This window comes from Scyliorhinus torazame, chromosome 15 (assembly GCF_047496885.1).
Source record: "Scyliorhinus torazame isolate Kashiwa2021f chromosome 15, sScyTor2.1, whole genome shotgun sequence".
Taxonomy (NCBI): Eukaryota; Metazoa; Chordata; class Chondrichthyes; order Carcharhiniformes; family Scyliorhinidae; genus Scyliorhinus; species Scyliorhinus torazame.
Genome location: NC_092721.1, coordinates 192,065,324 through 192,078,413, shown reverse-complemented (window position 1 = coordinate 192,078,413; position 13,090 = coordinate 192,065,324). Strand labels below are relative to the sequence as shown.

General features: G+C 39.7%; 1 protein-coding gene across 2 annotated transcripts in view; it reads left to right on the top strand.

The window, feature by feature from the left end:
- prkx (protein kinase X-linked) overlaps positions 1-12,734 on the top strand; it is a 124,685-nt gene extending 111,951 nt beyond the window's left edge. Inside the window, exons 7-9 of one of the 2 annotated variants that reach the window (XM_072477357.1) lie at positions 1,811-1,888; positions 6,165-6,302; positions 8,222-12,734. In XM_072477357.1, coding sequence (XP_072333458.1) covers positions 1,811-1,888; positions 6,165-6,290 — 204 coding nt within the window. In that variant the 3' untranslated portion in view covers positions 6,291-6,302; positions 8,222-12,734. Of the gene's footprint in view, positions 1-1,810; positions 1,889-6,164; positions 6,308-8,221 lie in introns of both variants that reach the window. The other variant, XM_072477356.1, reaches the window with a different exon arrangement.
- Positions 12,735-13,090: the final 356 nt, after the last annotated feature.

Genomic DNA, 13,090 nt, shown 5'->3' with positions numbered 1-13,090 from the left:
TTATAAGTAGCACTTAGAAACGTACATAGCAAATAGAAGCAGGACCTTCGACCTTGCTCCGCCATTCATGATGACCATGGCTGATCGTCAAAGTTCAATACCCGCCTCCCCCCGAGATCCCTTTCCCCCCAAGAGCTATATCTAATTCCTCCTTGAAATTACACAAATTATTGAGAAAGAACAAAATATTATAGCACAGGAACAGGCCCTTCGGCCCTCCCAGCCTGCACCGATCCAGATATTGGCCTTAACAACTTTCTGTGTTAGTGAATTCCACAGATTCATCACTCTGGATGAAGACATTTCTCCTCACCTCCGACCCCTTATTCATATTATCTGTATACACAAGTTGTTTTAATTCTTGTTCTATTCGCAAGGCTCATTCTACACTTTGTGGTAAAATCCACCAATTCAATTCAATTTCCTACTTTTTGAATGGTGTGATGGGAACTTTTACACAGAACTGAAAAGGTTTTGATCAACACTTTGTTGAAAGCAGAACCTCCCAACAATGCAGTGCTCCTTCAGTACTGACCATGAATTGTAAATCATCTGGTCAAGCACTAGAATCAGTGTTGAAGCTGAAATCTTTTGAATGGACAAAGTGGTGTCACCTGAGACAAATTGACACTTGGAAGTTCTATGGCATATTAAAATATCAGTTACTGTAGTGTTCTTTGTGTTGCTAAATTCAGGATGGTTGACGTAGTGTTCACAAAGACCACAAAGTAGCTTTAACTTGAACAAAGCTATAAGTTTATTAACACTAATTTTGATAATACACAGTTGATAATTAACATATAATCTACACTCACAACTAATCTCTACACTATTATAAACTATGATCTGCTCTCACTCACACTCTTTCCTTCAGTCTGCACTCTAGCTAACTCCTTTACTTCTCTCCACACAAGGCTTAGCATCAATATCTTGGTATACTCTAACTGCCTCTTGTGGCTGAACTAGACATTTCATTAACCCTTGCAGTTCTTACATTTATGATAATACCACAGTTACTCTTGTTAGTGTTCGGCTTTGAACACCTGGAGGCTTGGCTTCCAGTACACACTTACCACTGAATTGAACAACTCTTTCTGCTTTTATGGCAGTTGCCACCTGATTCGCTGAGTATATACACAAGATGTGTTTGGATAAGGATTTCTCTTCACCACATTTGATCCAATTTTGCGATAATAGGAAACCTAATTTCATATTAAAGCTGCCTGTTAATTGATTTGACTGTCTCAGCCACACTCCCTAGCTCCTCCAGCCATTTGTTCATCTCTTGTCTAAAGAAGAGAATCCTGTAATAAATTTGACTTTCATGACCTTGAACTTTCTCACTGTTTTATGAAAAATCTGAAAGCAAATCTGAAGGCCTGTTTAGCACATTGGGCTGAATAGCTGGCTTTTAAAGCAGGCCAGCAGCACGGTTCAATTCCCGTACCAGCCTCCCCGAACAGGCGCTGGATTGTGGCGTCTAGGGACTTTTCACAGGAACTTCATTGAAGCCTACTTGTGAAAATAAGCGATTTTCATATTTTCATTTTAGATTGTTCTTCGTCACATTCGATACCTTACCAGTGTACAACCTCCAGTTGAGACTGAAGTACCTTAATTTATTCCCCAGAGCTCATTCGCCAGTTGGAATCTAGCCAAATTGACACTTTGCAGAATGTATCTGTACAGTGAGTACAATGGATTAGTCACAACAGTAGCACTACATTAAATTCCCTCATTTATTTAATCCTAATGTAGGTGTAATCCTTGAGGATTAAGAATTCTAAAACTACTTCCCATTAATTTTCAGAATGGAGCAGATGATATTAAGCGTCACCGGTGGTTTAAATATGTGGACTGGGAAGCAGTACCTCTCAGAAAACTAAAGGTGAGTTGAAAACAATATTTGTATCCAAAATATACAGCACTTATTATTTTTTAGCTTTTGATTTTAAACACTAGCAGCAATTATGCCAAATAAAGAAATTATCCACTGCTGTATACTAATCATGGATGGGTGTTTAAAGTATTTGTCATGCTTTTTATGATGTTTATTTAATTCAGGGACAGAATGTGGAAAATCCATTCTTGTTCTATGTACTTTTAAGATATCCTGCTTAATAGGAAGGCAAAGCTTTTCACTTCCTCCTGTGATATTTTTTCCAATGAAAACATGTTCAGCTTAGTAAATCACCTCATAACATTTACTCTTCCCTGACTGCTTTCCAATGCATCAATGTAATTTAATAGGATACACACAACTGTTCACAGTATCTTGCGTGTACCCCTAACAATTGTTAGCAAGGTTAACAGATATTAAGATACAATCGAGATGAATAGAAAACTTTACTTGACCTTTCTGGAAAACCACATTGAATGGAAATTTTAAGTGACTGGTGAATGATCAATAAACACCTAAGTAGTTTTCCTTTTCCACCTTTGCTAATGTCCCACTGTTCTATTTGTCTGCTACAAACTGCTTAAGATTGGTAGCACAAGTAGGTTAGCACTGTTGCTTCACAGCACGGCGGACCTGGATTTGATTCCCGGCTTGGGTCACTATCTGTGCGGAGTCTGCCCCTTTCTCCCCGTGTCTGCATGGGTTTCCTCCGGGTGCTCCACTTTCCTCCCACCTGTCCCAAAAGACGTGCTTGTTAGGTGAATTGGACATTCTGAATTCTCCCTCCGTGTAACCGAACAGGCGCCGGAGTGTGGCGACTGGAGGATTTGCACAGTAACTTCATTGCAGTGTTAATGTAAGCCTACTTGTGACAATAAAGATTATTATTAAACTGCATGTTATTGCCTTTCATTGATCGATAATAATTGTTTGCACTGGAGCCATTTAATGGTAGGAAGTGTTCTTGGATGCTTCGCTGAAGAGAGGGATAATTGATACCGAAAGAAGGGGGGGGGGGGGGGTGGTAAAGGTGGTGACAACAAGTATGAATGAAGGATTTAGTTTTGAGGAGATCATAGAGTACTGAGATGCGGTGGGTATATTACTGACCTAAAGAACCTGAGCTCAAATGTCACCATGGCAATTTGAGAATTTGAATTCAGTTAACATTCTGGATATAAAAGATCAGCGAAATTAGCAGAAACTGTGAAGCTACTGGATTGTTTCTTTTAGAAACACCCAATCGGTTCACCCACGCCCGTTAGCGGTTAGAAAAGCTACTGGGCTCCATTCTCCATTTGGGAGACTATGTTCTTCCGCCGGAGTCGAATTGCACCAGTTTTACACTCCCCTTGGGGCCATAAAGTAGGGTGCAATTCCGTATTCCTTACCTTGCAAATACATGCATGGCATGGAATACGAGAGATTCCAACGAATCCCGCTATTGAAGAAGAAGAAGAAATCGCTTATTGTCACAAATAGGCTTCAAATAAAGTTACTGTGAAAAGCCCCTAGTCGCCGCATTCCGGCGCCTGTTAGGGGAGGCTGGTACGGGAATTGAACCGTGCTGATGGCCTGCCTTGGTCTGCTTTCAAAGCCAGCGATTTAGCCCTGTGCTAAACCAGCCCCTATTGGCTGGAGGTCTGATAGCAAGGTCCCGCAGCCCCCTTCCGCCTCCCCCACACCCGGATTGCCTGGGTGACTCCCCATCCCACAGGGAATGCTGAAATAGGGCCCCCCCTCTTTTCTCCCCCCCCCCCCCCGTCCCCCGTCCACTGGGACCCTTGTAATAGGGAGACCCACACCCTTGTAATAGGTAGGTACCAATTACAGCCAGTTCCCTGAAAGGTTTGCAATTAAACTTTTTTAAATTAACATTGACAATCATTCTGACATATGCTATTCCTACTTATTGAACTAAAGAACTTGAGTTTAGGCAATAATGAGCAGGTATTAAACTAATTTTCTGTCTGTTGCATATTTTTAAATGACAAATGAATTAGGCTGCCTGGTTGACTGTGCTACCATACTGTCGTATTTGTGTAAAGCAAATGATCTGCAGAATCAACAACCACAAGGCCAACCTTCAACATTGCTTAAAAAAAAAAATCTTCTAATTGAATCTCTTCTATCTCGGTGCAGTTTAGATGGTTTCATTTTCCTCCAGACAAATCTATTCTGCTGCAGGCACACACAATAATCCATGGATTATGTGCAGCCACTAACCCCCCCCCCCCCCCCCCCAAACTTCCCGGCTCATTTCGACATGTATACCGGTAATCCCATTTTTCCTTGGCTGTAAAATTATGAAGTTATGCACCATTGCCCACCGATGTACATGCTTCAAAGCAATCTGCTTTACTGCGGGCTGCAAAAGTAACCATCTTTACATGCATCTAAATCGATTGTTAGGGACTTTAAAAATTACTTGGCATCTGTGTAATAATTTGTTTTCAAAATTTATTTCATCTTGTGTTTGTTTTGTTAAAAAACAGAATATTTTAATATTAATTCAATTTTTCCCTGTCCAACATTTCAAACTTGTGTCCTTGAATCATAGAATCATAGAATTTACAGTGCAGAAGAAGGCCATTCGGCCCATCGGGTCTGCGCCGGTCCCTGGAAATAGCACCCCACTTAAGCCCACGCCTCCACCCTATCCCCATAGCCCAACAACCCCACCCAACCTTTTGTTCACTAAGGGGCAATTTAGCATGGCCAGTCTACCTCACCTGCACTTTTTTGGACTGTGGGAGGAAACCGGAGCACCCAGTGGAAACCCAGGCAGACACTGGGAGAAAGTGCAAACTCCACACAGACAGTCACCCAAAACCAGAATGGAACCTGCAGCTGTGAGGCAGCAATGCTAGCCACCGTGCCACCCCATTTAAATTCCTAATTGTTTCCAGCCATTTTCCTTCCTTTGTTTGTATCTTCAATCTATTGTAAAATGTAAAACTGTTGTGGTTTTTGTAACATTGTGTTGATTGCAGTAGGTTTATTCTTTATGTAGATAATTATATCACTATAACTGGCTAGAAGTGGTGTGATGAGATGGGGAGAGGGAAGAGTAAGGAATGTGGTGACTATCATTGCACCAAAACACATTGGAATTGTGGCACAGGAAACTGAAGATTGTCCCTGTCATCCTCCCATGTGTTCATATTCTAATCTCCCAGAAAAATGCTAAGCAGAAGCTTCACCTGAATGACACCAGAGGCTAATGGGTTAAATTCAGAACAGGATTGTGAAAGCTTGGTTTGTGTCCCCTTAAATTTAGATGATTGATGAGTGATATCATGACCTTTCACATGATACAAGAATTTGATAAGATGGATATGGAGCGGCTTTTTCCTCTGGCAGATTCTGAAACACAGGGTCATCATTTGCAAATTAGAACTAGTGAAATCACTTTACAAAGAAAGGTGGGGTGATTCTAACAAAAGCTGTAGCTGTTGGATCAATTGAGTAAGAGTATTAAGGAATAGAGAGAGACTAAAGAATCAAATGGATTTTAGGTATAGATCAGTTATGATTCAATTGAATAATGAAAAACGCCCAAGTTGCTGAAACCCTCCTTTTTCTTGTGTTCCTATGTAACTAAGTCTAGAAATAACCTGTGAGAGAAAGTTCTTGACTTTTCTACAGCCATGATTTTTCTGATGAGATCCTGCAGTCTTGCTGTGTATTTATTTTTGTGTATGTATTAATGATTATTGAAACACTGTCTAATCTCTCCAGGCAGCTTTGGGTTTTACAGTTTAGTCTCATTTAACATCTGCAATTAAAGGCAGCAGATTGTGCTGTCCATCAATATGTTGTCATGATTGTTGATGCAGCACATTCCCAACAGAAGTGACAATACTTACATTGATTGGCCTGGAGTTAGCAGCCCTCTGCATATACATTTGAGCTCAAGTGACTAATTGAATCTGTCATGATCCATTCAGTACTGGATCATCCCCAATATAGGGAAATTGCTTATCTTGCGCATAAGTGTAATGAGTTGAGTTTCTCAAACGTAATTATGTCTTTGAGGAGCAGAACAAAGTGCTTCATGTGCACCTGGATTGTAGCAATGTTTATTAAGTGAATATGCAGCCACTTTCTGCATGGCAAGAAAGGAGATGGATGACCAGTAGAGGAAAGATATCCCTACTCCTCCTTGACTACACATATCAGAATTATATGTTACAAGCCGACCTGTTTTTACTCTAGATCGACCTAAAATTAGTTACCTGAAAGGTACAACTTTCTGTTTCAGCCGCCAATAGTACCGAAACTCTCTCATGATGGGGATACATCAAATTTTGAATCCTATCCAGAAAATGAGTGGAAAAAAATTCCGCCTGTTCCTCCCAAGGATCTGGAAATTTTCAAGACCTTCTGATTATACTCCTAGGCAAGGTGACCTCGGGTTCTATCATTTAAGGCTTAAAAGCCTACATAAAGATTTCTGTGCAATGGTTTCTTATCCAGTCTCTTTCTGTATTGTAACATTTTGTGATTCCCTTAAGGTCCATGTTTTATATTTAACTGGATTATGCAAAAGTGTTTGAAAGACTTTGAGACGGTACATCTTTCCGTGCGTTAATGTTTTGTGTCTTACTTTAAAGTTCCAATGACCAGACTGAAACGTCTTGGGTGGATAGAGTGGACGTGGAGGGGATGGTTCCACTTGTAGGAGAAACTAGAACCAGAGGACACCATCTCAGACTAAAGGGACGATTCTTTAAAACAGAGATGAGGAGGAATTTCTTCAGCCAGAGGGCGGTGAATCTGTTGACACTTGGTGAATGAAGATGATTTTTTCTTTGCCGCAGAAAGCTGTGGAGGCCAAATCACTGTGTGTCTTTAAGACAGAGGATAATAGGCTCTTGATTGATAAGGGGATCAGGGGTTACGGGAGAAGGCAGGAGAATGGGGATGAGAAAATATCAGCCATATCAGGAATATTTCCTCATAGTTGCTACAATGTTTCCTTTTCGCTAAGCTAGTAGCTGAGGTTACCATATAAAATGAAGAAACCAGGCACAATCATTTCTCAGGGAAGAATGAATTGAGGGGTGTGCTGAAAAGATAAATGAGTTGAGGTTTATCAGAAAGGATAGAATTATGTAGCTTTATCTTTGCATGAACTGAAAAAATCATCTTCATTCACCAAGTGTCAACATTTATTTATCTCAATCATTGAGAAAAAAAACTTTCTAAATGGGCCAGCAGAATACGTAATTGTTGTTCACCAAGCAATAGACCCCCCGGCTCAGTTAGTATTTGGTGCTGGCGTCACTGTTTCTTTTTTGAAAAGTTGAATCTCAGTGCAATATTGACGAAGTATAATTGATATTTATTTTCAGGGGCTGTGGATATCGCTGGCTAAGGCAACATTTATGGCCTATCCCTAATTGCCCCAGTGAAGGTGGTGGTGAGCTGCTGCCTTGAACGGTTCACCTACAGTGTTGTTAGGAAGCCAATTACAGGATTTTGACCAAGGAACACTGATATAGTTTCAAGGCAGGATGTTGTGTGGCTTCAAGGGGAACCAGGTATCTGCTGCCCTTGTCTAAAGGCTGCGGGTTTAGAAGGTGCCTTTTTTGAGACGCTGCAATGCATCTTGTAGATGGCACACGCTGCTGTTACTTGGTCGGTGGGGGAGGGAGTGAATGTTGAAGGTTCTGGATGGGGTGCCAATCAAGCGAAGCTGCTTTGTCCTGGATGGTGTTGAGCTTCTTGAGTACTTTTAGAGCTGCACTCATCCTGGCAAAGTGGAGAGTATTCCATCACACTCCTAACTTGAGCTTTAATGGTGGGATCGGCTTTGGGAAGTCAGAAGGTGAGTTACTCATTAAAAGGTGGAAAACAAAATATGCAATTAATCCAGCTTCTGACATGGCTGTTTTTGTTTTCTCTCTCTCGCTACCTCCTGAGTGTTTCCAACCTTCCCAGTTTATATTTCAATTTATCCACCTTTACAAGCCAAACTTGGATTCACTGGAATTGCACCCAAATCCCGATACATGATCCATTATATTTCTTACAGTATTTTATCTGCTGCATAGAACTGCATTCTATTTAGTCTTTCAATATAGCTTCTTGATATTGGTAACATCGAGTAAATAATACACCTTTCACTGAAACTCCTTGGCAGAAATTGGTGAAAGGGTGTCTGAGACTTGTGATTATACCTTAAAAAGGCACTGACAGGTTTGAAGTCCAGTTCTTTAACCAGACACCTACAAAATATAATATTTTGAAAAGAAAGACCATCTCTAGTGTAAAATAATATTTACACTTGTATATATGCTTTCTTCCTCCCTACAGAGCTCTGATGAGAAGTGTGACCAAGAGGAACATGTTCATAAGAAAGATCAGGCATCAAATTGCACATTTAGATTTTCTCTTTTTTTTTTTTGCTACATGGACTGCCTGCGCCTACAATGACTTTGTACAAATAAGCACATTAGAAGGTTCCAGACGGAATCGAGATTGGAGGCAGTACCGATCAGTATGCTGTGACTAAAAGGTGTACACTAAAGATTGGAGGTCTAAACTGGAATTTTCTTTGCATGGAAATGTGGTATAGATTATGTCATGAAACGCCCAATTTTTAAAATCATATCTATATTATTACATGTCCATTATGAGACCTGTTTTTAATAATTAAATTCCTGTTTCAGTTATTCTAAAATGTGGTATTATTAAGCAGTGGATCCAGATTTCTTTATTATTGTAAAATTGCCTTGATTGAAAAGCACAAGTATTTCCTTACAATGATTTATTTTTTAAAAACTATTTGTGTTTATAGAGATGTAAAACTAGGATCATTTCACTTTGTATATACGGATATCTGAAATAGAGGCACTATGCAAATATTTTTTTTTCAAATTTTATGGTTTTTGTTTTGAGTAGAATCAGGATGTGTCTGTGTTTTTTTTTTAAAGAAAAATATATGTCTATAGATTTTATGTTTAAAGGGATCAACCTGAATACCAGCATCTTGCCATTTTTTTCTTCCCTTTATTTTGAGATGTAAGTATTTGATGTCTGCAAAACGCTCGGGTTATCACTGACTCCCAACTGTTTCCACACTCCTCAACTTGCAGATTCTTTTGTTTCCCTGAATCAGGCTGACAACTTGAATACTGGTGTTTATTGCCAGAGCCATAATGGCTACTTTAGTTAGGAGGCGTGAGGCATTGAAAATCTTCTAAGGATTTTAATCTTTAAAACTTTTTATCTGTTTATCGCACATTTGGAAGTTGTACCAGATACCTTTTCTTGTGTGGGTTTAATTAACATTTTTGGATAAAAAATGCAGTATGGAGAAGATATATGATGGGAAGGAGATGGATATCATAACTAATGAACCTGACTGGACGATTGTGAATGGATTATAATTCGCTCGCTAGTGGAATAAACCCTGTGGCTATCTCAAGTAAAATATTGTTTATTGTATAGGAGAAAACACTAAAGAAAATATTTTTTTTGTCTTGGTCGTGAAGGCTTCTGTAGGCTTTACCTTGACATATGTGTTTGAATGCATTTTTATGGTATATTTAAATCGATTGGAAAACTCCCCAGTATAGCACTAAATTCTGACTTTTGTGAGAGGGTGTCTGATCAGTGCTGTTTGCTCCATGATATGTTAACTTCTTTCTTTCCTTCTCCTCAGCCCCCCAAACATTTTAAATAGTTTTATTATTTCTTAATCAGAAGGGTAGTTATGTGACCTCCCACTCCTCTACCAGTACAACTCCTCGTTTGGCAGCTGTGAGGTGCTCTGTGTTTACTTTAGACGGCTTATGGTCAACATGTTCAAACCGTTCCTATTTTCCCTCTCTTGATGACCCAACTGAGCGAAGTTATTGTGAGAAATCATGGCATTATCACACTGTGGCAAGTTATGCTCATGCACATAACACACACACTGCCATATTTTTTTTTCTTAAAATATCATAAAGAACCCCATAGCGTACCAGATTCTCACAGCATATCAGTGCATAATCTGCTCCTCAAAATCACAGGCCATAAAAAATCTGTCTTGAAAACCTGGCTTTGCACTGAAATTTACGGTTTACATTTCTTAATCTTTTTATCCAACTACATCTTGCTTGTTTGTGTTGGATTAACAGAATGCCAGGCACATGAGGAATGGTTAGCAGCACAAATATATATACGTGAAATCAGAAAAAAGCTGCAAGTTGAAATGCAAGTATGTTTGTTGAAAATGTTCTATATAGATATATAATGCCAACCCAGACTACCCTTTTTTTCCCTGAGTATGTTTTTGTATAATGAGATATCGTTCAAATTTAAGGTTTTTAATCCACCTCTGTTTTCACTGTTTTATCCAATGGCGATTTAACCTATATGAACATTGCATTCTAAGTAGCCTTACTGTTTCTGTACATAGACAAATTTCTAACTTGCTTTATGTACTACAGAACACTTAATATGATCTCCTGTTAAATGTGCGCCCTTGAATAATGTATAAAAAAAGCGAGTTAGATTTTGCTTCCATTTTTAGCAGGATTGCACTGTACATTTTGAAGACAGTTTAGGTTTACAACGTTCCACATTTGTGGATATGATCATGACAGTTAATTGTCACTGCGCAAAGTCCGATTTATGTGTAATTTATATCCTGCAAATATTTTTTTAACACATTTAGATTGGTAAGAGGGGGATTAACCACTGGTAATAGCCATTGTAAAATAACATACTCCACCTCCGTATAATCTGATCTTTTGAGGACTGTAGAATTGTAAAAGAAAGAACAGGTCAGTTTATGCTGTATTTGTTATGTAATTGTATTGTACATTTTGAAATACAGATGTTTATTGCTGTTGGAAATCATTTTTAGCCAAATGTATTTGATCTGAATTTGTTTTAGTGGAGCTAATGACAATCTAATGATGAAAAGTAATTGGTATCAGGGTGCTGACATTGTTTCTTTCTTTTTGGTGCTTCATTTGTTCGCTGTCACAGCCTCTACCAATTCAGACACTTTAAACCTAATGGATAATTTGAAACATGTAATTTTATTTATTTTTAAAAAGACTGGTCCCCATATGTGCCTTGACCTGTGCTTTATGATTCATGTTTGAGAAAATAGACATGAGCCCTCAGGTCTGTGTCTCTTGCCAGTGCTCCGCCAGCCAGTTACGAGCCTGTTGAGGTGAATCAAATCTACAGCTTCTGTTTTTAGTCAGCTTCTTTTTATCCCTTCTCCCCCCCCCCCCCCCCCCCCCCCCCCCCCCCCCCGCCCAAACTTAACTGTCAGCTTGGTGGTGCTGCGCCAAACAGTCTGACTAAAGTCAGCCTGCTCCTTCGGGCAAGGCTGAAATTCTCACTATTGATGTGACGAAGCAACTCATTGAATTTCATCTTTTAACCTGTGTCACTTTTAACGACAATCCCACCCACATTATATAGTGTCCTGCTGTATACACTTCAGGTCAGTAATGTATTGGCCATTTTGATCTTAAAGGTGGCATTCCCAATTTCAATACCTCGCTCTATAGTTTGCAGAGTTTCCCATGTTCCCTATGATTTGGAGTTCACCCATGCTGTCATACGATCGCATGTTGGACAGCAAGACCTCGGGGGTTGTAACAAGAAAGCCCAGTATGTGTACTCGTTACTGCCATCTCACAACTGGATTGATAAACCCGAGTGAGAGAAATCCAGTTGTAATTCAACAGGCTGCTTCTGGTTTGTGTTAACCATTGAAAATAACAGAGCACAATTATATGCCTGTTGGTGAGCTGATTTTAGTTCAGATTGTCAGCTCCCTAACCTTAGGAAGGGGGATCCCTTCTTCTGCGACTATTCCTACTCCAAACTTTTGTTTTTAAATTTAGAGTATCCAATTAACTGCAATTTGGCGTGGCCAATCCACCTACCTACCCTGCGCATCTTTTTGGGTTGTGGGGGTGAGACCCACGCAGACACTGGGAGAAGGTGCAAACTCCACACGGACAGTGACCCAGGGCTGGGATCGAACCTGAGACCTCGGCGCCGTGAGGCAGCAATGCTAACCACTGCGCCACCATGCCGCCCTTCCAAATGTGTTTTGAATTACTTGTATTCCAGCAATCTGAAAGCCAAAGGTCTGGTGTCTGACCCTCCCCTAGCTCAATGTGTTTGGGGACTGGCCAATTAAACAGCCAAAGCTGCTACCATCCTTCCTAGGTTTAAGGCCCCTGCAGAAGTTGTCCGCTTGCAAGGGTCAAGTGGAAGGGCAATTGCAACATTAGGTGAGCGTTACTGGACTGCATTAGGAAGCTTCATTGTCTTAAACTGATGTGATATGCAAGAAGCACCATTCTGCGAGATGTTTCTTTTGGATCTACTCCATGTTCTAGAAACTTGGTGATGTGGGGACTTAAGCCCCTTGTGAATCAAATTTAACTTAACAACATAACTTTAATCTGATATTTGCCCGATGCTTGGGAGTCAAATTTCTTCAAACCTGGCTGTTGCCATGAAAACTTGAAACAGCTTACAGTAGATCAGTGTTGTAGTTTTTTTCCTGAACTGTCACTTTGAAGTGCAACCTGTAAATTAAGTTATGTATAAATACTGCCGAAACAAAGTGCAGAAGATTCTTCAACACTTCAGCATTAATTGAGTGAGAGGTGCGATTGTAGTCTTCTTGATCTGAACCTGTTTAATTTCTTCAATTATGTGAACAAGTTTAATTTTGTAAATCAATTTTGCAGCATTGTACAGTCACTGATTTATTCTTTCAGTTGCTCTAGTATAGCCAAACAGCTGGGTTTGCCTTCCCGGATTGTTATTTTTGCAGCACCTAATAAACCAGCATTCTTTATTTGTGTCAAGTTTTTTGTTCCCTTAAGTTGCTAAGAAACACTATTTTGAAATTGTGTTGTGACCAGACTTGTGCACACATTTTTGGTCCTTAACACCAATCAATATCTTGATTTCTAAGAGCAATTCTATTCATTTTGCAGGATAGAATTACTTGACTGGCTATTTCAATCAAATCTCCTCCATTGTAACAAATATTGGTATTACGAAACTGTGGTAACACTATGCTGCCCAGTGTAGGAAAATGAGAGAAAAATAAATTTGACTTGGCCAAGAAGCATGTCGGTCTAATTTGGTCATGAAACAGTAGTGATGGTAATAAACATCTAGCCAAAACCATCCACCTTAGCTGAAACA